The sequence below is a fragment of the Accipiter gentilis genome, chromosome 20 (genome assembly GCF_929443795.1).
Source record: "Accipiter gentilis chromosome 20, bAccGen1.1, whole genome shotgun sequence".
Classification (NCBI taxonomy): domain Eukaryota; kingdom Metazoa; phylum Chordata; class Aves; order Accipitriformes; family Accipitridae; genus Astur; species Astur gentilis.
In genome coordinates, this window is record NC_064899.1 from 1815609 (window position 1) to 1842068 (window position 26460).

Consider the following 26460-nt stretch of genomic DNA (forward strand, 5'->3'; position numbering starts at 1 on the left):
TAACATTAACTATTTATTTTAGATACCCAACTGAGTGACACATTTTTCACATGTGTATGTGGGGAGTCCTCTGCTACACTAGAGTTCAAAAATGAAATAACAGTTCACAAATAAATTCTCATGCACACTAATCCAGACAAAGAAAAGGTGATCATCCAATAATTATAATCTAGTAATGGAATATATATGGGATTTTTTTCCCCTAATCATTTTTATACATGTATTAATTTTTAGTATTGTGTTCTTTTGGTAAAAGATATCAAAATACAGGAAAAGAAAACTAAACTTTCCAGTTGAGGAACACTTTGCCCTCCTACTCTCAATCTTTGTTAGCCTTTGCCTAATGAAAAAGAGAGCCATTGACATTTCAAACAATGACTTTCCACATTGTTATGTGCTTGTGTAGCATTTTAAGAAATAATATGCAAAGTAAAAAAAGAAAAAAGAAGTATTTTGAAGTGGAGATTTCTGTAATCCACTCTTCAGAGATAGCAGAGCCCTGGACAAAGATTTTATGCAAACTTCTGTTTTCCCTCAGTATTTTAATAAAGCAACATCTGAACAATAACCACAAATTTTCATCAGTTCTCTCCTGACAAATTCGCTAAGTCAGAAACAAAGAGAAATATGAAAACAGAAGTTCCACGCTGGAGAATTCTCGAGAAGCCTCAAGGATCTTCACTGTCAACAGAGTCTACAGTAGCATATATTTGAAAAGAGCAGCTCTGTGGGAAGTCGAGCTCTATCCCTCTCTCCCCCCTTCACTTGCATTTGCTCCCCCACTGTCAGCCGTCTACCCACCACCTTCAAAAATATCAAAACAACATATAAAAGCACAACATGAGCATATTTGATGTGCCTTACCAATGCTACAACAGTCATTCTTTACAGTCCTGAGAAAATAATCCAAAAAGAGTTCATTAAGTGGCTTCCAAACTTCCTCCTGTGAAGCTGAGCCCTGCCAACCAGTGCAGAGGTGGTAGGTGCACACCTTCCAGGTGCTCCTGGCCAACAGGGAACTGCTCTACCTGCTCAGAACTAGCAAAATTTACCTTGAGAAATCTGCCTGCTGCTAACCGCTGCCATCCTCTGGGAGCTCAGCACGGGCAGGGCTTGCAAGGTTCAGCTACAAAGCTGAGATCAGCTAGACCCAATACTGCGCCTTGAGGAAATAATCTTTTCCTAGAATAGGCCATGCTTTAGATTTCAAGTAGAAACAAAATACAGGTTCATATTAAAAGCAGAACACCAATTATTTTCAGTCATAGCTAGTAAATGAAATTAAATGAACTAGTATCAACTTTTTACACTTAACGTCCCTTCACTGTACGAACTGCACAGAGACACCAACGGGCTGGTATTACAGATACTTTAAACAACATTTAATCTGACTGAGCACCAGCTGGAAAATACCAGGAACTGAGAAAACACTAACATTTAGCAAGACGATTGCTAATATTTCTTATTCTCTGGCTCCACTCTCATCATTCAGCTCAAGCCTTTGGCTTCCAGGAAACATATTGCAACTTCCACCCATAGCTCCTTAGCAGATGTTACTTCTCAGATCAAGCAGGATTTCACATCAAATCTTGGCCAGAGCTTAGGAAAATGGAGGCTCCAACCCTGCTCCTTCCAAAGGAATTTGTAAGTGGGGTGGCCTTAGCCAGTTCTGCTGAATCTGTTCATTTGTAAATGCTTCCCCCCGCCCCCCAAATCGGGTAAATACGAAAACAAATGCTGACTGTCTTTGGCTCTTTCTAATTGACAGGAAATGTTTCCTCAGTGATCTCTTCAACTTAATTCTTAATCTTTACCTGGAATGTCGTCTTCATGCATATCTCACCAACAGTAAAGCACAAATACAGTACATCACCTGATGTCTTTTGGCTAGGTTAATTCCACTTTTATGCCTCACAGCAGCTAGCCTGTTTACAGCCCTGCTACAGCCCTAGCAAAGCATCCAAATCAAAAGTACATAATCCGGCATAATAAACAAGGGGTTGGATTTGTTAGTCTGCCAGCCCTGCCAAGAACTCGGCAACTCCAGAAACCAGTTTGCTTACATCTGTGCCTAAATATTGTATTGAGACTGACTTCAAGCAGCCAGTTTTTGAAGCTGCAACCAGTCTCTTTTGAGGACCAATGCCAGGTGTGGAGGCAGTAATGCTGAAAGTGCAAATTGCTATCAGTCTGTCCAGAAAAATCCAAAAGATGCTGTCAGTAAAAAGCAATACCCCATCCCTTTTAGCACCTTGTTTCCCTCAGTGCCCATGTTTCCTCCATGGACCACCTGTTGGGACCCTTGGCATGGACCAGGTTACTGTTGGGGCGATGCTGGCTTGGGTCACGCCACCAAACCCACTCCCCACATTGGCCTTTTGGGGGTTTCAGCTCCTCTCCCGTCAGTGAAGATGGGCAGATTGCTCGAGGGAGGTTTCCTTGTGCTCTGAATCCTGCCTTTGGTAGGTCTGGTGGAAGTGCTGTGAAAGAGAGGTCCCAGCATCCACAGAGACATCTTCTATGTGTCTCAAAAAAAAAAAAAAAAAAAAAAAAGCGCCTTTACAAGCTGTTCAACAGAGAAGGAAAGGAAGGGAGTGAGACGGCTCTTATGTTTAATAGCGTGGTGTTGCTACAACTGCTGGTGCTGCCAGGTGACGATATGCTGCTCCATCCTTTCATGTCCTCCCAGCATAAACCTACAAATCAATGGGCAAAGAGCCAAATGGCTGCAGAAAAACCTATCTATCTGAGGCGCAAGCAAGAATTTATAAAACCCTTGAATCACTGAAACTGCTTAAGGTGCCGATTTGTGAGAATACACTGGGAAGGTGCATAAACAGCCTTAATGCCTTACTGACAAACACTACCTAAGCCTCAGATTCTTGTCCGGTAGGTTTTTACAGGCAGATAAACTAAGGAAGAGAGAAACACCCTCAGAATTTCAAAAGTGAGTCCATAGATGTCAGATGAGTAAAAATAAAATATAAACAGACTTCTTGTTGATCAGAAATTTCAGATACCTAAACAACGTAAGCAACCAAAACTAAGTAGTTTTTTTAAATTTTATTTTATTAAGGAAACCAATGCTTTTGTTCTGACTAGATTTCATTTTGAAGAATACTGGAAATAACTTTCAGTGTGTTGTGAATTTTTTCCTCATGTTAAATTACTGAATGTGAGAAGGACACTTAACGCTTACTGAATCTTCATAGTAATTTTACTATTGCACATGAATCTCATTAAATCTCAGTCTCAGCACTGTTTATAAATGGAATGGCTTACAAACCTTAATGAGGTGAACTGGGGGCACCTGATGCTATAGTCATTCCAAAAATTGATTTCTTCAAGCAAAGCTTTGTCTGTGTAGGGACAGGTGGGATCTCCTCTGGATATTTTAATTTCCTGCCTTGTTAATTCCCAGCAATAAATTTTGACGAGATACTGCTGATGATAATGACTAATAATTCTGGGCTATTTGCTTTAAGATGATAATGTTTATTTCTTTGCTTTTATTACAAAGTTTATAAATACCAGCATTTAACTTCAGTGATGTTAACTGGTATCTTTTCCAGATGAAAGGTTTGAGGCTGTCCTCTTACAAATGACACAAAAATAGCTTTTTTTGATAATTTGAAAGCATTTGCAGACATATTCTATGGCCTTTCTTCGCATTGTTTTAATTTGATTTGCACACTGAAGCACAAATGACAAGAAACCCTGTTTGCCACATACAAACTGTGTTGCTGAAAGAACCGAGAAACCAGGCAGGCATAATCTGTTTTAAATCCATAACCGTGCCCAAGCAGAGTAGCCTTGGTGGGAGCTTCTATGCTGAACAGATAAATGGCTGCAGCACCATCTTAGGGAACCACGTCATGGTTTATGTCCAATTAGCTGCACCTTTCTGTGGTAGCTTATTGTCAAGCTGCACGGAGATCAAATAATTTGAACTACAAGTCTCAATGGCAGTTGTAAAAGTGAAAAATTCAATGGGAAACACAGTGTCTGCTCTGTACTAGCCTGACACCTTGCTTTGAAAGCTCAAGCAATATAGCACTATTCTTTCAGAGAAAGGATGAACGTGTCAGGCTCAGGCAAAAGAAAACAGTTTCCATCTCTGAGGTCCCCCCAGAATCACTACAGCTGTGGGAACAAACTGATTCATTTCTCCCCCATTAATAAGCTGATAAGGTAAACACTGAACACAGGAAAAAACAGGATGAATTTTCATGATCAAACATTTTTTTCCTATATTGAAATAACTGTTGTTTCCTACTAATTAGAATTAGGGGTTTTCAGGGGTTTTTTTGCTATTCAAAGTTACTCTGCCTGCATCTTTGTTAACATATCTAATATTTTTTTTTTAAAAAAACAATCCAGTAAATAAAGTAAATCTTTATTCTTGTCAAATTATTTTATAAGACAGAAGCAAAACAACTATACCTGATGAATCGGTTCTTACAGGTGAGCTGAATCTTCATCCTCCCCCACCCCCCAATTTTTGCTCCCCTCTAGTTAGAATTAGGTTTTTTAATTTTTCTGCTATTCAAAGTTACTACAAGCCAAAAGTCTTCCTGAGCTATTACAATGAGTTCAGGCTGAGAACAACACAAAGGCTCCCTGCTAGCTGCAGGGTCTCAAGGAAAAATGAAGTTCTTCCAAAATACAAGTGCTACCCTAAGAAACAGCATCTGTTGAGCAGACCATTGGCCGCACTAACTGAGTAGGAAACAATAAGTTAACTGAATGAGCCCTTAGGCTTTTTCAATGCAAATATTTAAGAAATTGATAGGCAATAAGAGTAAAATTTAATCCTTTGGAGCTCTCATGCTGCGATTAAAGCCAGCTCGGAAGCATTCAGTTTGGGAACAGACACGTACAGCAGTGTCGGAGTACGGGCCTCTCTTTACAAAAGGCAAGAAGTGGAGACTGGCAGCATCAGTGTGAACATGTCTGGTAATATACGTCAGCTATGATCTCAGAGGTGCCTGGAGGTGAGAGAGTAGTTTAATCCCCTTTCTTCCCAGTTTAGCTTCTTTGCAGAAGCAGCCACTCAGGGAGCTATTTATTACTAATTCTGATTTCAGATATCCTTCTGCTGGGCGCTGGGCTAACCCCACCAGTTAGAGATCAGCAAGAAGCCACTGGGCTTTCTATCACCAGTGACGTCTGGTTCACAAGGCATTTTCTTGAAGGACTGTAAGCACCTGCTCCTCGAGCCCCTTTACTCAGAGTTACATTTTACCTTCCATTCGCACGTCCTTTTAATGTAAAAAGGGTCTATCGTACTCTGCCTTACCTCATGCAGAAATACCAGCTCGTTTCTCTCCCGTCAGACAGACAGGGACCTGGAGCCTGGACGTTCGCCTGCCGAAGCACATCACAGATGTGAGGTTCACTCCAAAACGCTGTTGAAGAAACCAGAGAGCCCGTTTTGTTGGCTGAAGGGCTTTCCCCCACCCTTTCCCTGCCGGTGGACGGTGCTAATCCGTGGCGCTTGAAAGTGAAAAAGGTTTCAGAAGTGCCACGACAGAGCAGGAGCTCGATTTACACGCACATTACTCCTCTCAACCCCATCTCCAAAGGCCCCCCATAAAAATCACGTGTGCCTGACACCTCTGCAGCTGGCAGACTGCGGATTTAAATGACTGGCTTGCTCTGAGGCTCTCCCTCGAAGCACAGAAGTGCTGCACCATCACTTCTTCCCTCAGTGTATTTCTCTCCAAAGGTGAATTCTGACCTGCGATGGAGGAGGCCCGGCGCCCGCCTCTGCCCCCACACACACCACCAGCGGCCCCTCTCCCACCCGCGGCCGGCCTCGCCGTGGGCCACCTCCGTCCCGGCAGAGCTGCGGCCGCCGAGGGAGGCGAAGCCCGCCGCCTGAGGCGGGCAGGAGGCCCGGCGGCGCGTCGGGTCGCCGCCTGAGGAGCCCGCAGCTCCTCTCTGGGAGCGCAGGTGTTTTCCCGCCCGCCGCGCCTGAGGGGCGGCCGCCCTCCCTCCCTCCCTCCCTCCCTGCCGCCCGCCCGCCCCTGATGTCAGCGCGCTAAGCCCGAGCCCCGATCTCCTCCAAAGAGATGCTGAGCGGATTACGGGACAGGAGTTCGGCAACTCTCTCCTCTCCCCGCTTACCGCAGCCGTCGCTCTGCCGGCCGGCCGGTGGTCGAGCAGCCCCCACCGCCGGCCTCCGGGGGAGAACCCCGGCGGCAGCATGCCCCGGCCCGGGGGCGGCCGGCCGCCGGGCTGCCGCAGGGCGACCCGCGGGAGGAGTCTGAGCCTTGCCTGAGGGCTGGAGGGGACCTGGGGGGGCTTGGGGAAGGGAGGGGGGGGGGGGCTGAGGGATCGTTGCCCGCCGCCCAGTTTGTCCGCACGGGGAAGAAGCCGAGGCTCCCCGCGGCCGTTGGGCGAGGGAGGGAGGCCCGGCGGAGCCGCTAGCCGCGGTGCCGGGCAGCCCTCGGGGCGGAGGGGAGCTGCCGGTTCCCGGCCCCGCGGCCGACATGGTGCTGCTGTCGGGGGACGGGGAGCAGCTGGCCGGGGAGAGGGTCTGCCCCGCGCCGGCGGCGGCGAAGGAGATGCCGGGCGCTGAGGCGGAGAGCGGCCCCGAGGAGGGGGCGTCGGGGACTGCCGCCGAGGGGCCGGAGGAGGAGGACGAGGAGGAGGAGGAGGAGGACTGCGAGGAGTACGAGGACTTCTCCGAGCTGCCCGACACCTGCAGCATCGCCTCGGACGACTCCTTCTACCCTCCGAGGGGGCTGGAGGACGACGAGGAGGAGGAGGAGGAGGACCGCTGGTCCCTGGACCGGGGGGAGCCCGACAGCCCCGAGGCGCTCAGCCTCTTCCGAGCCTGCTGCACCAACAACGCCGTCGTGCTCAAGGCGCTCATCCGCCAAGGCCCCGAGGAGGACGAGGTGCGGGAGACCGACCGCAACCGCCGGGTGAGCACACCGCGCCCTGCCGGCCCCCCCCTCCCCCCCGGTCCGGGTCCGGGTCCGGGTCCGGTCCGGTCCGGTGTAAGGGAGGAGGGAGAGAGCGGCTGAAATTCCCGTTTTCCCGCCGTCAGGTTTGAGCTGGGTCTCGCTCTCCCGCAGGATGCTGGGGAGAGGGAGCGGGCAGCATCGTTCTTCTGCTGGGCTCGGCCGTCCTCCTTGCTGGCGGCCCATCTCCGGTCAAAGTTTGTGTTTCCCTTCTATTTTATTTTATTTTTTTTTTTTTTTTAGCATTCCCCCCCGCCCCGAAATGTAAGTTTCCTCCCGGTTCCTAGAACGCCAAGCAGGGCTCCTGTGCTAAAACCAGAGTTTTCGGGGTTCTGCTGGTATTCGGTTTGTTGCTGGTGAACTCTTTGGGGGGGTGTTTGTGTCAGTAGAAGGTCTGTGGCTCGGGTTTTGCCTGTTCCTTCGTTAATCGCAGGGACAGAAGTGTACTTCACTGAATCAGGTGACAACTTGGGAAAGATTTCCTGCCGAATGTGTAATTAACTGGGATGTTTTAGGAACAGTATTGACCATTAGCAAGGGCAACTCCTCTCACTACTATTACTACAACTTGCATTAAAACTAAGAAACTTTTACTTGCAGTCTGCATGAACAATCTCCGAAGTATGCTCTGTGACTAGTCTGTGACAGGAGCTTTTGGAAAGAAAGCCTGAGTTATTTTAATTGGGCGAATGATGTGACATTCTGGCAACGTAAGTGGTCTTTACATCGCAAATAATGCAATAATTTGGGTTTGGTGCTGTTTGGAGAGGGGCTTTTCTTGTGTCTTGGATGTATGTACTTGTAGGATTTTTCCTACAAGTATCGTTACTTTCCCCCCTCAAAGGATTGTTTTTAATACAGGTTTTTAATGATCTGATTCACTGTAAATTTCTGCAAAAGATACAAGTACAGAAAGTTGTATTAACACATTTGATGGGGCAGCAACCTATGGCGTGGGGGTGGGAATGAGCAGCATAGGCTAGAAATGTTTTAAATCAACTTTTCTGCCCAGGACAACATACAATATAGTTATCCTCTTAGTCGGTAACATGTGAGATCCGAACGTACATTACAGGAGATTTTGAAGATCCTGCAGATACATCGATCCTATATATGAGGTCTAGGCCTGAGCTGGAGCCCAAACAGCCCTGACATTGCGTGGACACTCGCCCCTGCCGAGGTCCATCGATTCCCTGTGTCTCAAGCGTGCAAGGGTGGGGGAGGTTTGGCCCCACTGTACGTGTGGCATAAAATACCAAGTCCGCCCATGGCTGTCCTTTCTGAAAGGGTGGCCCTCCCACCCAGCAGAAGGCACGCAGCTGGCTGTGAAGCTGCTGGCATCCTCCATCTCAGGGCTGGGGTCCTGGGGAACTGAGTCAAGGGATACGAAGAAATTCAGCGTAGGCATCAGCCCTCATCCCCCAGCAGCTCCTTCTGCAGAAGTGATCAGATCAGGGTGATGAAAAGAGTGAATTTACTTGGTTGGACAGTCCTCCCTGCACCACCCCACTTGCCCAAAAAGCAAGTTACTACTCTTTATCTCTCCACCATCCCAGAAAAGAAACAAAATTGTAGCTTGAATCCAAACTGAAAGTTCCTCTTATTTGTTCATACTGTTAAAAAAAAAATAAAAATTCTCTGCTTAAGCAAATATTCCATTTGACCTGAAATTAAACTTTGACATCAAATTCTGTTTTCTGCATTTTTTATGAAAACCAGGTAAAAGAAGTTCTGGGATTCAGCAACTTCTGGAAGCCTCATGAATGATGTAGGAGGCATGAGTTCAGTTTCTCTGTCTGCCTCCCTCAGAGAAGTGCCCTAACCACAGTGGTATGGAGCAGGACAATCTATCATTTCCAGATAGATGTGAATGGGATGGAGAAACCTTTCTGCTGGGAAACTGAAACTTTAGGTGTGACTGCAGTCCCGATGTCCCCACAGGGGACATCAAGGCAAATTCACATTATTTTGCAAAGGAAAACCACCTTTTTCAGAGAACTTCACCTGACAAAAGGGAAGTTTCGCTCCGGTCTTTTATCGCCCTTTCTGTGGAATTTTTGTAGCTCTTGAATTTGCCTGTCAAATAAAGTCATTGGACATTATTCATAAACAAAACTTAATTTTACTGCCAAAAAGTAACTGAACGAATTACATATACCGCTTGTGCTAATGACATTTTTCAGTTGCTAAAACTTGTACTGTTGGCTTTCAGTATCTTCTTTCGCTGGGATAATGGTTTTTTTTGCAATGCTATCTTGCATGCATTTATTGGAAAGGTTTTTGGTTTTGTGGGTTTTTTTAACGCTGTAAACAAATACGCTGAACTTTTGTTTCCTCTAAGTTTTTGTTTCTTTTCTGTGAGGCAGGAGAGGGAAGGAAGGATAACTTGCTTTTTGAGGAGTGGGATGGTGAAGGGAGGGCTGTCCAACTGACTATATTAACTATTTTCACAATCCTGACCTGATAACCTCTGTTAAGTATGTACAGTACAGTTTCATTTTCACAATTTAAAAATTAGTTTTCTTTAAAATAGAAGAAGCATGTAACAGGTTATAGTAGTAAGACAATACCGTATTTTGATTCTGAAAGTAATTAAACTCAACTCGCAAAATATAACATGAAGAAGAAACTTCCTAACGGTTAAATTCTTTAAATGAATTTGGGCACAAACAGCTGGAGTTTTACCATTGCTTTGTTTTCAGATTTTTACCTTGTCCCTAAAGTGTAAATGTATAAATTTGAGATTCAGAAGGAATTATTTCCAAAAATGCTAAGATCCATAGGTGACCTTACTTACTTTCCTCCATTCTTTTTATTGAAATTCATCAGTTCTCTCTTTCGAGTCAACTTGCCAAGGCTGGGTAGTGGTTTTTTGTGGGGTTTCTGCAGAAGTGTATTTTTCCCATGGTCTGTTTGTGAGCTGTAGAACCTCCCCGCCAGGCACAGGTTTTCATTAAATTCACCTTCCTGCAGTAAAACAGACTCCACAACATCCGCTTTATTACTCACCACGTGTAGCCTGAAGACCGGTACCTTCCCTGTCTCATTTTCATTACTGTCGAGACAACAACAGTTTATATATCATTGTCTGCATAGGATCCCCAAAGGGTTGATCCCAGCATCTTTGGTTGCACCGCTGTCTGCATAGTCCGAAAAGGCTGGCTTAGTACTGCTCGTTTCCTCTCCTTGCCAAATCTAATACTGAAATATTTGGAAAACAACTATGACAGCATGTAATATACTAATTGTAGATCATGCAGGGCAGCGTCTCATTCATTAACGTTGATGGATTTACCTGCCTCACGCTGGCAATGAAGAGGGATTTGCAAATATATATAAGAAAATAAAATCGTGGCTCTGGTGGAATCTCCTGATCTGGCTGAGACCAGAGTGTGATCCGGAAAATGGATTTTCTACACATGCTGGGGGGACTGGTTTTGCCTCCTTACTAGCCACACTTCCAGAATTTCAGATATTTGCATCTCATAAGTTTTAACACCTCTTCATATTAGATCTTGCCTGGAGACCAGTATTATATATACTCAGAAAGACAGAGTTTCAAAATCTGGTGTTACCTAACCGCAGAATGAAAGCAAATTTAGAAATTTGCCATGACAATAGAGGAGGCAATAAGGGATGGGAGGGAGAGAGAAGACAGCAAAGCACATTGTCATGCCAGATTGAAAATAATCACTTCAGCTCATCCATAGAGAGGTTTTGTGTTAACCATCCACGTGGTGTAGTCTGTATTAGTAGGTATTCTGTAACTCTGTATTTTAGAGTTGATATATGTCCGAAAATACTCTATTGAGTCTTTTGCAGCTTTTCATTTTTTATGTCATTGTTCAATGATTCTTTCATCTGGTTCCATTGGTAGCTAGGAACCAATCTGCAGTTAAATAGTTTATTGTTGCAAGTATACGGTTATATAGTGGAGATCGTACATTCGTGATCTTCGTTTTGCTGCTTTAAAAGGTGTGGAGACAAAATAACCTGTGTGGCTCAGCTTGTAAGCTCTTTCTTCTCCTTTCTGAAAATATTCCTAAGTCCATATATGAGCACAGTTAACTTTTCCTATTAATGCTTTATACAGGATGCTGATGATCAGTACTGCTCTGGAGTAAGTTTTCCTTTGAGGCAGGTAGTTCTGCAGCTCTGTCACCAAGCGGGCATGGATTTGTTTGTTTTTTTCTTCTCTCCTTCTTCTGCTGAAGGAAGAAAACAGAGTTTGGAAGGCTATTATTGCTCTTCTTGATCTAAATTTCTTTTGATTTCTCCTCTTGTGTTGCTTAGTACAAAAAACAAATGAAGAATTACCGGGAGAGGGAGAATGATGCATCAAAAGCCTGGAAGTTGCTGCTACTGAATAAACAAAAATAAAGTAGAGATGTCCTGGCTAGAAACCTCCTTGAAACGCTTGTGAGAACGTAAGGTTCTGTCAGCCGTGGAAGTAAGCCCAAAGCAAGAGCAGGAGGGAAGTTTACCGGCGGGGGGGGGGGGGCAGTTCACACCGCAGGGTAGTGCATGAATTTGGAAGGTGGTTTCCCTGCTCTCCTTCTTTCCTCAGCAGGAGAGTTTTTGGGCTGGACTCCTAAAATTGTAATGGGCTGAGAAGGACAGGGAGCCAGCGGTTCAGTTCCCACTTCCCAGGTGAGGGAACGCTGTGCTGGATAATGCTTTTCTAGAAAGTCACGTATGACAAAAAGCGCCAGAGCTTGTGTAACACTCCATTAACCTGTTTTTATTATTTTTGTTATCTTCACAATGCTAACTTGTAAAAATAAAGAAGGAGGAGCGCAGCATTTTGTGGTGAGGGATAAAGATCTCCCTGTCACATATTGCTTTTCAGTTGTCATGGCACACAGCTTAAGTCATCCCATGTCAGAAAAAGGATTTGAAGAATGTCATCTGCTACAGTGCTGGGAACTTTTCTCATATTTTCATAGGCAGTTTCAGTTCCCTCATATTCTCTCAGACAAGGAATTCTCATGGGAGGGATTGTATTGAAACTTAACATCGTGACACTAAAGCATGAAAGGGAATTTTTTAGGGTGGAAATAATTTTAAAAAGACCCTAACAGTAAAAGTAATCTAATTTAAAATCTTCAGAAAAGTACAGAAATACCAAAACGCACTAAAAAAAAGTCCCTGAAAATACGTATGTGTTTAAAAAGGAAGTAAGCGAGCAAGACAAGGCAAGGAATAGTAGATGTCAAAATACAGAAGCTGCTCAAAACAAATTGGGAATCCTTCAAATACTGTAATTACAACTCGAGGGAAGCCACAAGAAAGGAGTAGATAGAGCATGGAAAATATGAAGTCCGTTGGCTAAGAAGGAATTCAGTGAGTTAACCAGAGTGTGGACCAGATTGATACAGATAGGAGCTCGGAGGCGTCGTCAGAAGAGCGTGGGCAGGTTAGCTGTCTGCCTGCCCTTGTCTGTGCTCATCTGAAGTGTTAGGTGAGTAATGCCTTTGTAAATCTGGCACAAGAACATATCCTTTAAAATAGCTTAACTGAAGAAGAAGTATATGCATGGAACGTGATTGCTATGGAATAAAGAGAAAAATTAATAAGGACCATGGGGTGCTTAGACATAAAGAATGGAAATGCAGGTCTGTAGCAGACCCCTGGAAATGCGTGACCAGACCTGCTGCATCCTCTGTGCAGTTGGCAGGTAGTAAGGTATAATTTGTACTTAGGGTCAAAAGCAGCATTAGTTAACAGATGTAACTCTTACGGAAATTGATAGATACAGATTTGAAGACCTCATCCATATCAGAAAGTTGTACAAGTTTAATCCAGTTTCAAGTGACACAGCTTTTAGAGAAACCAAATGAAGAGCACTTTCCTTGAAGAATTTTGACAAATTGCTTAATGCAAAGTGTACGGAACAAAAGGGATGTTTTTAGCCTGACAGTAGCCCAGAAGTAAAGGTCATAGCAATCTTTTGTTCTAGTTTAAGCAGTGTTTCATGTTAGTTTCTTAAATCAAGTGTTTGGACTTGCAGAGCTCCTCAGAGATGCAGCAATGAGCCTGGTTACCCAGCTGAGCACAGGTTGACTCCAGATGTAATAAAATGTAGCTGCATTTAAAAATCTAATGGTAGTCTAACAAAACTGGTTGTCTGGTCCATCTGTCATCAATATTTATGACAGATCTGTAATGGTGTCTTTAACAGAACGTGTCTGTAACACAGGTTACAAGAAACGTGACCTCAGGATGCCTTACTGCATTCTTCCAGGAGAATCACTGAGGTTTATTTCACAGTGCACAATGTGACATGCTAATTCCTTCATCTCATTATGAAATGCAAATTTATATTCTTGTGGAGGAATTACTCAAGAAGGAATATTGGTACTAATATTCTCCCTTAAAGGTTCCTAAGATCCTTTCCCTGAAATTTTATTGAGGCAGAAATTCAAGATTTACCTAAATTTGGGATTCTTGTAGTTTGGTATTTTAAAAAGGTTATTTGGAAGTAATGTGTAGGCATTGTAGATATGTAGGCAACTTCAGACAAAAGTTTTGCAGTTTTTGATGCTGCAGCTGCAAAAAAGAGTAGGTCTAAAAGAACTTAAGAGGGAGAAAGGAGCTTCAGAAAAGTCCATGAAGAGCAATCATCTTTAGAAAAGTCAGGTTTAAATTCTGCAATAAAGACAGTGGAAGAAGAAAGTGAAAGTGACATTGCTCTCCTTATTGCTTATGGTGGGACTGAAGTCTCCCATGCAGAAGACTTGGGTTTTTAACTGCAGCCAGATTCAGGATAAGAAAACTCTAGAAACATCCTGGGACATGAAAAAGAAGGTTATTTTCCTTTTTTTTTCCTGTAAATGCCAGTAAGTCCTTGCCTGGTACCTCGTCTATCAAGGCTTTAGGTCTCAAGGCAGGTTCTTTGAGGAAGAAAGAATAAATGGTCCCATCTCAGGCACTGGGCTCAGAGCTGTCCGCTAAGAAGCGCCACAGGAGTGATGGATTCAGGTGCCAGCTGCAAGGGGCAGCAGGTCCCCAGTGCTACATCTTTCAGCATCATTAGGATCTTAACTTTTGAGTTCCTTTCATGTCCTTTGGTCCCACTGGTGCTGGAAGCGGGGGGGGGGGGGGGGGGCTGTGGCTCCTGGAGGACAGGAGTCAGCCCCTCGTTGGGTAGTACCTTTTCGGAGAAGTGGGACTTGCTTGTTTTTCACTCAGTCAGGCTTGTTGCTGGGTTTGAGGGGACATTTCAAAAAGGCTTTTGAGATAGGTTCACTTTGGCATGTGCCACAGGAACCATTCATTGTCTCGTTAATTTTAGTCACGTGGTCTTCTGTGTGTGCTTGGGAATAATGTAAACTACGAAAATAAATACTAACAGAAGTTGAACAAGGAGGAGAAGTAATCACGGTATCTATTTGGTTCTATCCAGAAATTTCAGCAGGTAGTATTGCATTCAAAATCTGTTCTACTACTCAAGAAGATACAGACTGAAAGGTAAAAAGCCCCCAGGCCCTCTCATACATTTTGGTAACAATTACTGTGTAATGGAGACCCAACAAAAATCAGGTGATTTATTGCAACACTATTATGTGTTGGTAGTACTTCATTTTCACAGAGGAGAACAATGGTGAGACTAAGTAGTAACTCTTGTATGATTTTACGGGTGTTGGTTGCTTCATGCCAGATGACCCTAATGTGCATCAGGTTTCTTTTAAATTACATTTCATTAAAACACGTTTTTCTTCTTCTAAAGAAAAGTGATACATGATCACTAAGTAAGACTCACTGTTAATTTTGAAATAAAGATCAATTTGGAAATCATCAGCAACCTTTTACTTGCAGAAGATCCCACTAGATGAGCACGGGCTGTGTGTGCATTGCCAGGGGAAACCTCCTCTGGCAGGAGAGCACGTCCACCCTACTCGGAGTTATCCTCTCAGGAGTGGACCAAGAGTGTCCACACGGCAGACACGTGGCCCGGGTTTTCTCTGAGTCCCAATTAGTTCTCCTAATTTGCCTTTTTTTTTAGGCTTTTCAATTTAAAGTGCCCAAACTAGCATCATTTGAAGGCAATATTTCCTGCTGTGTTATAGTTCTGGAAATCATTAACTGCGCTGATACTAACATTGGTATAATACCTATTGGCAAATGCTGTGTACTTATTTCAGATACGATGAGATAGCTTTCAGGTAGGATGACATAGCTAACATGATGCTCCAGTTTTTCCCAAATTAGTGGTTCTGCATTAATTTCAGTACCTTTTCCAATTCTCATACTCTGTTTATACAAGTCCTTCTGTTCTGGGTAGTTCTTTAGCGATTGACATAAAAAGTACATTTTGTAATGCTAAGGATTTTTCTGCATATTCTTCCTATATTGCCTGTCATTGCTCTGTGGAACTTGGTTTAACTTTTGTGACTGAGGTATCGTTGAACAAAGGCCACTTACTAAAAACTGCTGGTAGATTTTTTAAATAGTAAAGAAAATCTCTAGAGGATGTGAAAGCAATGTAGAACTCCCACGGGCTTTACTGGAGACAGGAGTTCACCTTCAATGTTTTCATAAATAAAGTTACTCTCAGAAGGTTACCCTTTTAAATTATCTAAAATGTTATGCCACATAGGTTTGAATTTACCTATTTCTAAGGGTTCTTTCATTAAACACAAAAATGAAAACCCTTGAACCTGGGCTAAATATAATCCTGTAGCATACCCAGTGTGTCACAATAAGAAATAATTAAGTACCGAAGGAAGAGGATGGTTGTCACAGAGTCTGTAGTGGCACATCTGGCAGCGAATTAGCAATTCAAATTGTATCCACTGTGGGAAAAACCCACAGTGTGGAAATAGTTCCCGTTTTTCAATTCTATTATTTTCTATTATGTCTGTTAAATTCCACAGGGAGCAATTTGAAAGCAAGCTGATGCAAAACGGGAATGACTCACGGTCAGGCTTTTGTTGCTTCACACATTTCAGATGTATAACATTTTGAGCCTGATCCTGCAATACCCTCTCACATATGTGGGGTTTGGGGTTTGTTTTTTTGTCTTTTGCCTCTTTGCCTCTTAGTACCTGAGGCCCAATCTTTGGGACAGCCTGTGTGTAGACAGACTGGCCGTTGATGACGAGAGATGCTGCCAGCCACAGCTCAGAACTGGGCTCACGGGGAAGTTTTGTCTCTCATGTAAGCCATTGTTATTAGTTTTCTGAAGTGGAAAAGTGGCAGATAACTGAACATATTGAACGCGTTCATAAAAGCAGCCTTTCAGGGGTATTTGGCTTTTTTAAAATTTTTTTTTTAGAAAACCTAGGTATCTTGCTGTTTGTAGCTCATAGGAAAAAAGGCTTAGCAGACCTGTTTACCATTTGATTGGGATATAGGGGAAGGCTAGCCATGTGTTCATATAAGTGTCTTTAGGTGTGGGTGAGAGGAAAGGGAAGGCTGTCTTTGGAAGGCGGTAGGGTACTTCTGCATATCTTGAAGTATTGCATGGGTTTGAAAGGTTTCAAGAGAAGGCAGAGTCAAAGCTCAAGTCCATAAAGGAGTTCATTTAAAATATTTTTCTCTCTACAAAGAAAGACTTTCTATAAAGAGCATGAAACAGCAATAGCTTCTTAAACAAAGAGTATAGAATAATAAGTATTGGTTGGTTTAGGAAAATGAAATACCACAGATATTAATGAAACCGTAGTGTTTAGACTTACAAAGCCCCTCTGAGCTCTTAGAAAGTGTGAGCACAATAGAAGAGTTTTCTGGTTGCACTGAGACAAGCAGTGCTGCGTAGTAAATGCCGAGATGCACGGAGCGACGGCACCCAGGGGAAACCTTTGGCTGGGAAGCAAGATTTTTTTTCTTTGCCATGCTGCAGGTGGTTCGTCACCACCGTGTGAGGCAAATCCTGCCTGGGTGGGAGGCTGAGCAGCGTACCCATGTCAGAGATGATGCTCTGCGGCACAGCTTCAGCAGAACCCCCTGCACCAAAATTCCAGTCCGGAACGAAACCCACATCGTTCCCGGAGGGCAGCTCGGTCGGTGGTTTGATGGTGAGGTGGTGGTGAAACTGCTTGCTGTTTCACGGGTGACAGGGAGAGAAAGCGCTTAATTTCAAGGACCCTGGGAATGGAGCAAAAGTGTCTTCCTCGCACCGCAGGGGCAGAAAACCAGGGCAGTGCCCCGAGCAGAGACCGTCCCGCAGGCTGCAAGCGGTGGCTGCTCAGAAAGGCTCGGGGTCTCCCATTAACCCCCTGCCAGCACCAGCCGGGGCTCCTGCCATCGTTTATGCAAGGTGGGACTGAATCTTCCTTGCCAGCTGTTGGAAGGAGGCTGTCATTGGTTGTGCTTTGTTTTGTTTTTTCTGCTCTGCTGCTGTACGGTCCGCGGGTGTTTCCCAGCCTGGAAAGTTCTTCCTCCAGTGAGGATACAACAGGGATGCCCACGTGTGAAGATACCCATGAGCAGAACTGCCTGTGGAACCTGAACTGAGTATAGGTACATGATGATCTTGTTAGCACCTTACCTGAATTAAAATAGCATGTATGCAGTTTATTGAAGTCAGGTGTCTCGGTACATTTACAGTGCTTACCTCCATACAAGTTCCCATGAAGTGTATTGGATCCATTACATACATGTGGAAAACTCCCTGCAAAAGCAAGATAACTAAATGTGGCAGGTGAGACCTGCCTTACCAGATTCCACCTGTTGCAATAAATACAGTTGCCTGAAGACTTTGAAAAAGTTGCTTTTGAATGTTAAAAATATAATCAGATATTGCAGTCCTTTCCCACCATCCGTTACCTCCCAATCACTTAGTGATATGACATGAATCAAACATTGAAATATTTAATACTCAGACGAGACATTTTTAGAAGCAGTAAGCAGTATCAGCATCCCAGAACAAAAAGAAAGAAAAAACAAAAGAGACATGGTGAATAAATGTCAGTCTTTCTCTGAAAATTTATCACCCAAATTATTTTCCTCTAAGGTGCAAGGTTGTGAGATGTCTTTCACTTACTATTGTCATTTTTTCTTTCTGTGGGCATTTTTAGCTTGACCTACTTTATGCTTATTACAGTTGGCGCAGTTGATTTATGGGCAGAGGCTCCATTCACAGATGGGTGTGGGTAGAGCTGAGGTATTTTTGTGTACATCTATGGGATTGTTACTGTGCATTTCACAGATGACAAACGTACAGCAAACTGATCATTCTCTGAAGATCTGAGTTCAAGTAAGAAGAAAAAAAATAACACCTGAAAGATTCTAGTACGGTGATGCTGTTCCCCAGTGCTTCTCACATCTCAGGTCTAGCACCCTCTTTCCTGCTGTCGTTAAAGCAGTGAAATCCCCTAGCTACCAGGTATCAGCAAAAAATACTATGAACTTTCTTTCTTTGGGGTCTCCTTTGGCGTCGGAGGAGTGACCTCACGGTGGACTGCGTCGGCACGGGACCCAGGGCACAAAAAGCCCCTGACCTGTGGGCGCCCGCTCGCCTCGCCGCGTCCCGCTGGGGTCCCGGGCACCGCGTCTGCCGGGGCAGAGTGTCGGGGGGCCGCGTTCACAGGGGTTATCGCCTGAAAAGTTCACTTCGGCTAGCTTTTGCGCACGTTTGGCTGAAGCGCGCCTCCCCAGCCGGGTGCAGTGAGGGCTGCCGGCTTCATGCGCCTGTAGCTCTCCATGCTGCCGTTATTACTTGGGCAAGTTGGGTGTGCAGAAAAGTACAGATCGCAGTTCTGTAATTAATATCCTTTGTAAGCCAGTCTACCGTCATTCATCTGCCAACCTGCAGAGCTTGAAAATTTAGGTCAAATATATCCGTGGAATAAAATTCATGGTTTGAGAATTTAAAAATGAGAAGAATAGATTCATTGTTTTGAGAATTAAAAAAAAACACCCCAGTAATCAGTACTAGTGTTTCTATAATGCAAAGTTGTAATTGTAATTGCAGTTGGTGAGTTTAATGTGTATATCGGCCCTTCTCTGTTTACTCCCGGCCATCCACAAATCACATTCCTCTGGGGAGGAGGTTTTTAAAATAGCACTTAGGTACCCAGTTCAGACTTGTCTAAAAATACCATATTTTCCACTTCCTCATGTAATAAATAGTACAGTGTTTGCATCAGTTCTGATTTATCACTGAATTGTTAGTGTGTGTCTTAAAGGAAATAAGAATTAGAGCAAAGCCTATACAATTTGGCAGCTTATCAGTCACAGGGGAAAGGGCAAGTGAGGATTGTTCATGTGATACAAGAACTAACAAAAACATTCAAATATTGTCGTCATTACTTTCACAGACTCACTTCTCTTATTCCCACAGCTGTCTCCTGTTGTTTCCTTTCAGATTTTAAGGTCTTCAGGTAGTGTATCTGGAAAGAATCTACCTCATTATTGGCGCTACTGCAATCAATAATATCATTCCAAAATACATGATTTTGAAGTCTACCTGTATTGCCTGAACTTTTAAGATCATTGCTACAAAGCAATATCTATTAGTATAATCAAGTTATTTACAGCAGTTCTACTTGCAGATATCCAGTATGAGATTTATAAACATTAAGGAGAAGAAGGTGATTTTTGGCTGTAGGATTTTGATACTAATTTTAGTTAGTATCATCAGTTAATTGCAACAAGCCTTTATTTTGCGTATTTGCTATTGTTTGTTTCTTTCCAGAGGTGGATTGAAGGAGTCGGACTCTGAAGGTTAGCAGGAAACATCCTGCCCATAATTTTCAGGTAGAAATCCAAAGACCAGACCTCCTGCTCTTAAAAATATTCCATATCGGCAAGTAGCATTCTCTCATTTTGTGGCAGAGAAATAGAAAAACAACTCCAAACACGTAGCAAAACATTTGAAAATTATCTGTTTGGGGGGAAAACCTGTTACTGCTTCCAGGTGCCTGAAAACTGAGGGAGAAAAATGTAAGTTTTACCATTCTTCTACTGCTTCTCTGTGATCTTTTTAGCTAATAGAGAGAGAGAGAGAGTTCTTAGAAATATCTGGGATAAGAAACTGCAACATTTGGTCAGTAATTGTAAACCTTCTAAATATGTTAGCTTCCACTCCTCACAGAAAAGAAAAGAAGAAAAAAACCCCAGTATCTTCTGAGATCATGAGAAAGATGCTTTGCCTGATGAACTGTTAAGTGGCAGGTGATCATACTTGTTCATGTCTTTTGTATTTAATTTCACTTCTGTAAAATTTTGCCTTTCTCATCGGTGCGAGTGAAGGAAGATCTTAACAAAGCTTCTTGTTGTTTTTACTACACTGCAGCTTTTCTGCACAGACCTTAGTCACCTTAATTCCTATTGAATTAAAAATAAAAGCCAGTGGAAACTGCCAGCTTCACAGCCTATCTCCAGATCAAGGCATTTTGAAAGAGTGATGAAAATTTTAGTAGAAGTGATGGGGAAACCAGAAATTACTTAGAAAATCGATTATATATTCTCTGAAAAGATTTTAAATCTCTCTAAGCTTGCTGGAGTTTTTGTCCTTAAGTAAGTATTTAGGCCAGCAATATCTGATGCAGGAAGACACGTACTGATTGAGGTTGCTCATGCCACAAATAATTTGATACGAATGAATGAAGATATATGGAAAGTAAAATGCTATTAAATCAGTAATTTTCCAATCTAGGTGTAAAAGCTGTTCTTGCACATGAACTTAAAAAAGAGAAGGAAATCATAAATTGTCAGTCTTCCAACAGAGGCAAGACCTTGATTTTTCCTCCCGGTGCTTTCTAATTTTCAGGTGAATAGGATAAGCTAGCACACACTTTTTTTAAGGGGGGGGAGGGGAACCCATGACTCCAAAATAGAGAATATCATAACCTGAAAGAGTCTTTGAAATCATTAAGGTATACATCTTCATTTTACTGCTCCTGTATGAGTCATTGTCTTTGGGTACCAATGCAATTTCATCTGACCTGTATGTCTTTCCTGACACATAGGAGGGTTTTTTGGCTCTCATTTTGTAGAGTTGGGCACAGTCTGGTGGGCTTTTATAGCAAGTGGAAAGTTCTCAGTGAAGTAAAGGGCTCAGAGAAGAACAGTTTCTGGATTGTTTGACTAAAACTGTTCTATAAAGTGGATATATTGTATTAATGGGTTAGCAGTTTTTTACAACGGCTGGTCATCTCTAGTAATTCAAGACATTTGAATATAAATGTGAAATTGCTCCTCCCTCTTTTTTCCAGATACTTAGTTCTATCTTCTTTACTTCAAATTAATGGTATATTGATGTTCAATCCCTCCTTATGTTTCTTCGTTATTTAGATGAATGGGGTGTATTCATTAGAAGATGAGATTCTTAGATACAAAGACAGAGGCAGAAGATGCCTTCCTGCCTTTATTGTATGGAGCTAGACACTCAGCTCAGATAAACAGGGTGGTCACAGGCTCCGTAAAAGAGGAAAGACTACACCAATGGCAGGTAGAGCCTCACTCAGCTCTTGTCACCAGGTAATGACATACAGTACGAGCATGTGCTGCATTTGCTTATTAAACTCAAGTTGCAGTACTGTAGTTGACTTGAGACAGATAAGATTGTGATGCTACTGTCTCTCACTTGGACATTCTAAGTATGATTTTCACCTTTGCCAAACTGCCTGCTCATACACTGATACCTGTTACAGCTGCAGTGGATGATGAGTCTGTATTTAGCCAGTAGAGATAGCAAAAGAGAGAAATTTAAAATGGGAATGCACACTTTAAAAAAAAAAGCTGCTTTAGAACCACAGTCTTTGGGATTTTTAAAAAGTTCAATCTACAAAAAACAGTGAGCTACCAGAGGAAAAAAAGGTCCCTCCGAACAGATTGATTCCATGTCACAGTGTGTGTTTTCTCAAACAAAAAACCAGGCTGAGCCTCTTGCACATTAACATCATTGCGGATGAGCCCATTCCCTAAATACAGCACTAAATTAATGTGAGGCTACTCAATAGGACTTGCAAGCCAGCAGCCCCAGTGTTCTTGATTTAGCCAAGTGCTAGTCTTTGATCTTTCAGAAATATAATTCTGCCTTTTGTTAAAACACATGCACTTTTCACAGGGTGATGCTAAACCTTCGGGAAGGAACCATTCTCTAATGGGAAGTCAGAGGCACGCTGGATTTTCTGTCCAGTGGCTGTAGGCAGCCTATCGGTTACTTTATTCCTAAAATAGACAGAACCATAGTTTGATGGGTTTTATAGTAGGAGTTAGTGCTTGCTCTCTAACCAGCCAATTACAGAGTCATCAGTGTAGGTCACAGGAGCGCAGCCCTCTCTGCCCTTGACCAAAGTATATTTACATAAAAACTGGAAAAGTCCTACTAAAACATAATCCACATGTTCTGCTGTAATTTAAAATGTGATCATAGTCATCTGTGTTTCTAACAGTTATAAAAGATTAAAAACTTGGACATAACATTTATACTCTTTAGTATTAGCAATGCTAGCTCAATATGCATTACTTGAAAATTGCATACTTTGTTTGAAGGTAGTGTTTTTACCCAGAACTGAAAATCTCCGGTGTTCAGGGGCTGTGAATTTGTCAAGGCTGTGTTTAAAAAATTACAGTTATTAGTGCCTCTTCTCTCTTTCTTCGTGAAGACCCACTTTTCAGTGCAATCTGTGGAGCACCAGTAATAAGCAGTGCATAGGTAGGAGTGAAAGAGTTCTTACAAAGTCATGAACTGTGGCACTTTCCTCCAAGTTTCACAAGCCTGAATCCAAGGTGTAATACAAAAACCCTGTTTTTGGCCTCCAGCATGGTCTTCTGTGAAATTCCACAGTAGCTACATTGCATGGAGCTGGGGGATTACAGGATTGCAACCCTTTAGGAACACTAGAGTTAACACTAATCCCTACATAGCAAAATCCACTCTAGGTCTCTGAGTGAAAAACAGACACCTCCCATCGATTCACCACAGATGCACCTATTGCTCAAAAAGTTTGTTTTCTAAGGAAAAGCAGGAGACCTGTTTCCTATTTATGCACAAAGAAATCTTTTGCCTTGTTAGAGCTGGGAAAAAACCAGGAAGGGGCGTAACTGAGGTGAGAACCAGTCTAGGTAAAACCAGATTAATATCCTAGATAAAGGAAGCTCTTTCCTTGTGGAAAGCATAATGATAAGGGCTTTCAAGATCCTTTTTGCTCTTACAGCTTCTGTAGCTCAAAGGGGGAGGAAATAGGCTGGTACTTTTGTGTGGGGTATTATGCAGCGTTGTGTGTAGCGTGCAGGCAGTCCCGCATCTCTGGTGTCCCAAGAAGGGTAAGTGGTTGCTCTTCTTGGTGACCATAGGGCCTCTGCAAGGAAGAGCTTTCACCCTGATGGGTTTTTTTGTTCATCAAGTTGATTTCCTTTTGAGGAAAGAGACTTTTTTTTTTTTTTCAGTGGCAGATGAGCCACTGATGGACAGACCTCTTCCTGGGCTCGCTCTTTACAAGGTTTGGGTCTGGTGTGATTCCCCACCCGAGATGCTCAGAGAAACACAAGCAAAACGAATGTACAGAAGTTGGAGGAAAGGAACTGAAACTTGTTGGGAAGGTCTTTCCTGCTGTGACTGCAGGAGCTGATTGCCACAAGAGGTGCTTGCAAGCTCAGCACTGGCCGTGTCTGTTTGGAGACCTCCACAGTGAAAATGCAGCAGGGCCTTTACAATGCTCTTTATAGAAGAGGCAGATTAGCTACAATGATTGATTATGACGGAGTATAAGGTTGTACATTTAGCTTTTAGCCAGTGTCAAATTGAAATTTATTCCTTACAAAGATTTTGTAAGTCATTACTTTTGGAGGGGTCTCCTGAAAAAAACCTATGCATTCAAACACTCTCTGGCCTCTTGCAACAGATCTAAGCTATGGTCAGTCTGTGTCTGACATAACAGAAAGGAAAATGTATTTATTAAGCACATAGAGAAGGGTTGAATCATATGCCTTAAAGCCAAAGGGAGTACTTTTTGACAGAGTTTATGTCAGTGTGCAAAATGCATTTCACATGGCTTCTGAATGCACTACAAAATACGTTTTTAAAATGCTGCAAACTCTCCCTTTTACATGTCTGTGAATATACATACGTATTTAGAGACCAGGAGAGAAGTTAAGGGTAGTGTCTCTCAAGCCCAGGACTTGGAGTTCAGCTCTAAACTGGTTTCCAAATGTTCCTAAAGGTCTTGTGTGGTGAGAGTGCACTGGATCCAAGTCACATGAGGTTTGGGTTATGCTGTTATATGATCCACCTTTGACTATCATTTTGTTTAGCTCTTAGGGGTTTTCCCTTCTGAAAAAAAAAAAACAAGCGCAAAATGCTTCAATGATATAATTGATAGGAAGACTATTACTGTAACATTGGAATTTGAAATGATCTGGGAATTGAGGGATTCTCCAAAATGTTTTCCATATAACTATTTCCACAAAAATTACAGTTTGAGCCTTGTTACAAACTCTTTCTTTCAGTGGTTCTCAAACCCATTGCAGCTTTGTACAGCAATTGGCTGGAGCAGCAGGAGCTCCCAGCCTCATGTACTCACAGGAGGAAGCAGTCAGCGCTTCGCTGTTTTAAATCTATTGCTAGCTGGAAACACCTGTTCCAAGCAAAGCCTAATAATATGCTGTTCACTTAAGGCTCCGGAAATACCTTATCCTTGTTCACAGGATGGTTTACAACCCTTGGAAACCTTGCTGAACATTGCATAGCAAGCCAGTGAAAGACAAAGAAATGAAATTAAAATGAGCTCACTGTTTGCTGGGGCAGGATCCTGATGTTGGTGGGAGTCTGTCATGTTGCCTCCCCCAGCCCTCTTAAGTGCAGACATGGGATTTGTGGTAGAAATGCCTTCAGGGTTTACATCAGGCTCCCCCCATTAAAGTTCAGTACATCATTTACATTGTTTTCTGAAGTCAGACCTCTCACTTCTTTCTTATAAATATCTCTTCCCTTTTAAGCCAGAGTGACCTGCATCTAGCACAGATATCAAAAAACAGGCATAGCAAAGAGGGATCTATAAACTTGGCTGCCATGTATCATGTGTTATTACTGTCAACACTATCAAAACTTAGCACTAACATTTGACAGTATTAACACTGATTAGTATGTGCTATACAAACAGGAAAGCTAGGATTAGTAAGGCTGCATTATTTGTCAGGGATCATCACTATTTAGTAGTTGTACCTAACATGACAGTCTAATAAACGGAAAATGTGAAACTTAACCTGATAAAAATTGTGTTATTCCCCCTACCACCTTCCCACAGTATTTTCTGTCCTTTACAGCCAGGCATCCCATAAACAGAACACAAAACCTTTCCCTGAAGATGGAATCCTGGGCTGATTTGCCATGTTACTGAATCCTGAGATAACTTCCATTTAACGTATGGATAATGTTGATAAGCTCAACTAGGTGACCCCTCAGTTCATTTTATGTGTTATTTTTATTAAACGATATTTCCTTAAAGTTTCCTTACATATTCCTGTTCTAAAGTTATACCTCATTCACTTCTGTTGTGACCAGAGATCTCACATACATTGCAAAGCTTAATTTTGGACTGATTGGACTACATCAGATGTCACTTCTGTTTTCAGTTGTAGGGAAACGATCCCAGTTTCCTCTCTTTCCCTATAAACTTCTGTATGTTGCTTTGTTGCACAACCGTCTGCTGTCACTAACAAAGGCACTTCTACCTGATGAAACTTCAGATGAGTGCATTCCTAATAATGTCTTACCAGCTGTCACTGCAAAATGATACATTATTTTAACAAAATTGATCTTGAGCATGAATGTGTATACCTGCTAACATCCTGAGCACGTTTTTAAAAATATATACCTATATTCCAATGGAATTGCATTAAATTTCCTAACTCAAGTGCCTCAATGTTAAAATATGCCTGTTTGTTAGTCGTAGCTGCTACTAGCTCTTGTTCACACGTTCAGGTCTTCAGTTCTTTGTTTCAAGCTGAGGTTCAGAGAGGAAAGAACAATAAAAGATTTTTCATGTGACAAGTCCAGTTGCTGCTGGTTTTAGAAGCATCACCTAGCGTCATCTTAACTCATAGCAAAACAGCCGGCAGCGCAGCCCAGCCCTCCTGCGACTCAGTCGACACAGTGTCCCTCTGCTCATGTTTTTTGCAGGGCTGTTTCCACTGCTAGATGTAATTAATCCTGCGTGCCCTCCGCTTCTGGCTGCCTCCTGCAGCGAAAAGGGCAGCCGTGAGGACGCAATACAGCGAGGGAACGGATCGGCCCTTTTCTCTGATGGGTGGTTGGGAGAGGAGGTGCTAGCGAACCTTGGCTGTGGGTCAGGCTATACAGTCAAAAAAAGGTCTTTCGTACTTCGGCAGCCCTCCAGCCCTTTGGACACGGCGTGATTTTGGGGGAGGACGTGCGGGTGATGCTGTGGGTGAGAGAGGAGCTGCCTTTTGCGGCCCCTGGAGCATCCCTGGGGGAACAAGGCGTGATGAAGGGCTCCTGAGCCCTTCTGGGTCTTCAGTCGTCCTCTACCCCCAGTTTTGGTTGAGGGACCCCATCTCTCAGTATTGCCATATGATA

The 26460-nt window shown here is 43.0% G+C and overlaps 2 protein-coding genes across 3 annotated transcripts in view; one reads left to right on the top strand and one right to left on the bottom strand.

Moving 5' to 3' along the window:
- Window positions 1–5958, bottom strand: part of SNRNP48 (small nuclear ribonucleoprotein U11/U12 subunit 48) — a 46496-nt gene extending 40538 nt beyond the window's left edge. The window contains exons 1-2 of one of the 2 annotated variants that reach the window (XM_049823936.1): window positions 5741–5958; window positions 5300–5408 (exon numbers count right to left, since the gene is read on the bottom strand). The gene's annotated coding sequence lies outside the window, so the exon portion shown is untranslated. Of the gene's footprint in view, window positions 1–5299; window positions 5421–5740 lie in introns of those variants that run through there. The other variant, XM_049823937.1, reaches the window with a different exon arrangement.
- A 347-nt stretch (window positions 5959–6305) lies between these two features.
- ANKRD33B (ankyrin repeat domain 33B) overlaps window positions 6306–26460 on the top strand; it is a 41526-nt gene continuing 21371 nt past the window's right edge. The window contains exon 1 of the mRNA XM_049823933.1: window positions 6306–6932. Coding sequence (XP_049679890.1) covers window positions 6495–6932 — 438 coding nt within the window. The 5' untranslated portion in view covers window positions 6306–6494. The remainder of the gene's footprint in view (window positions 6933–26460) is intronic.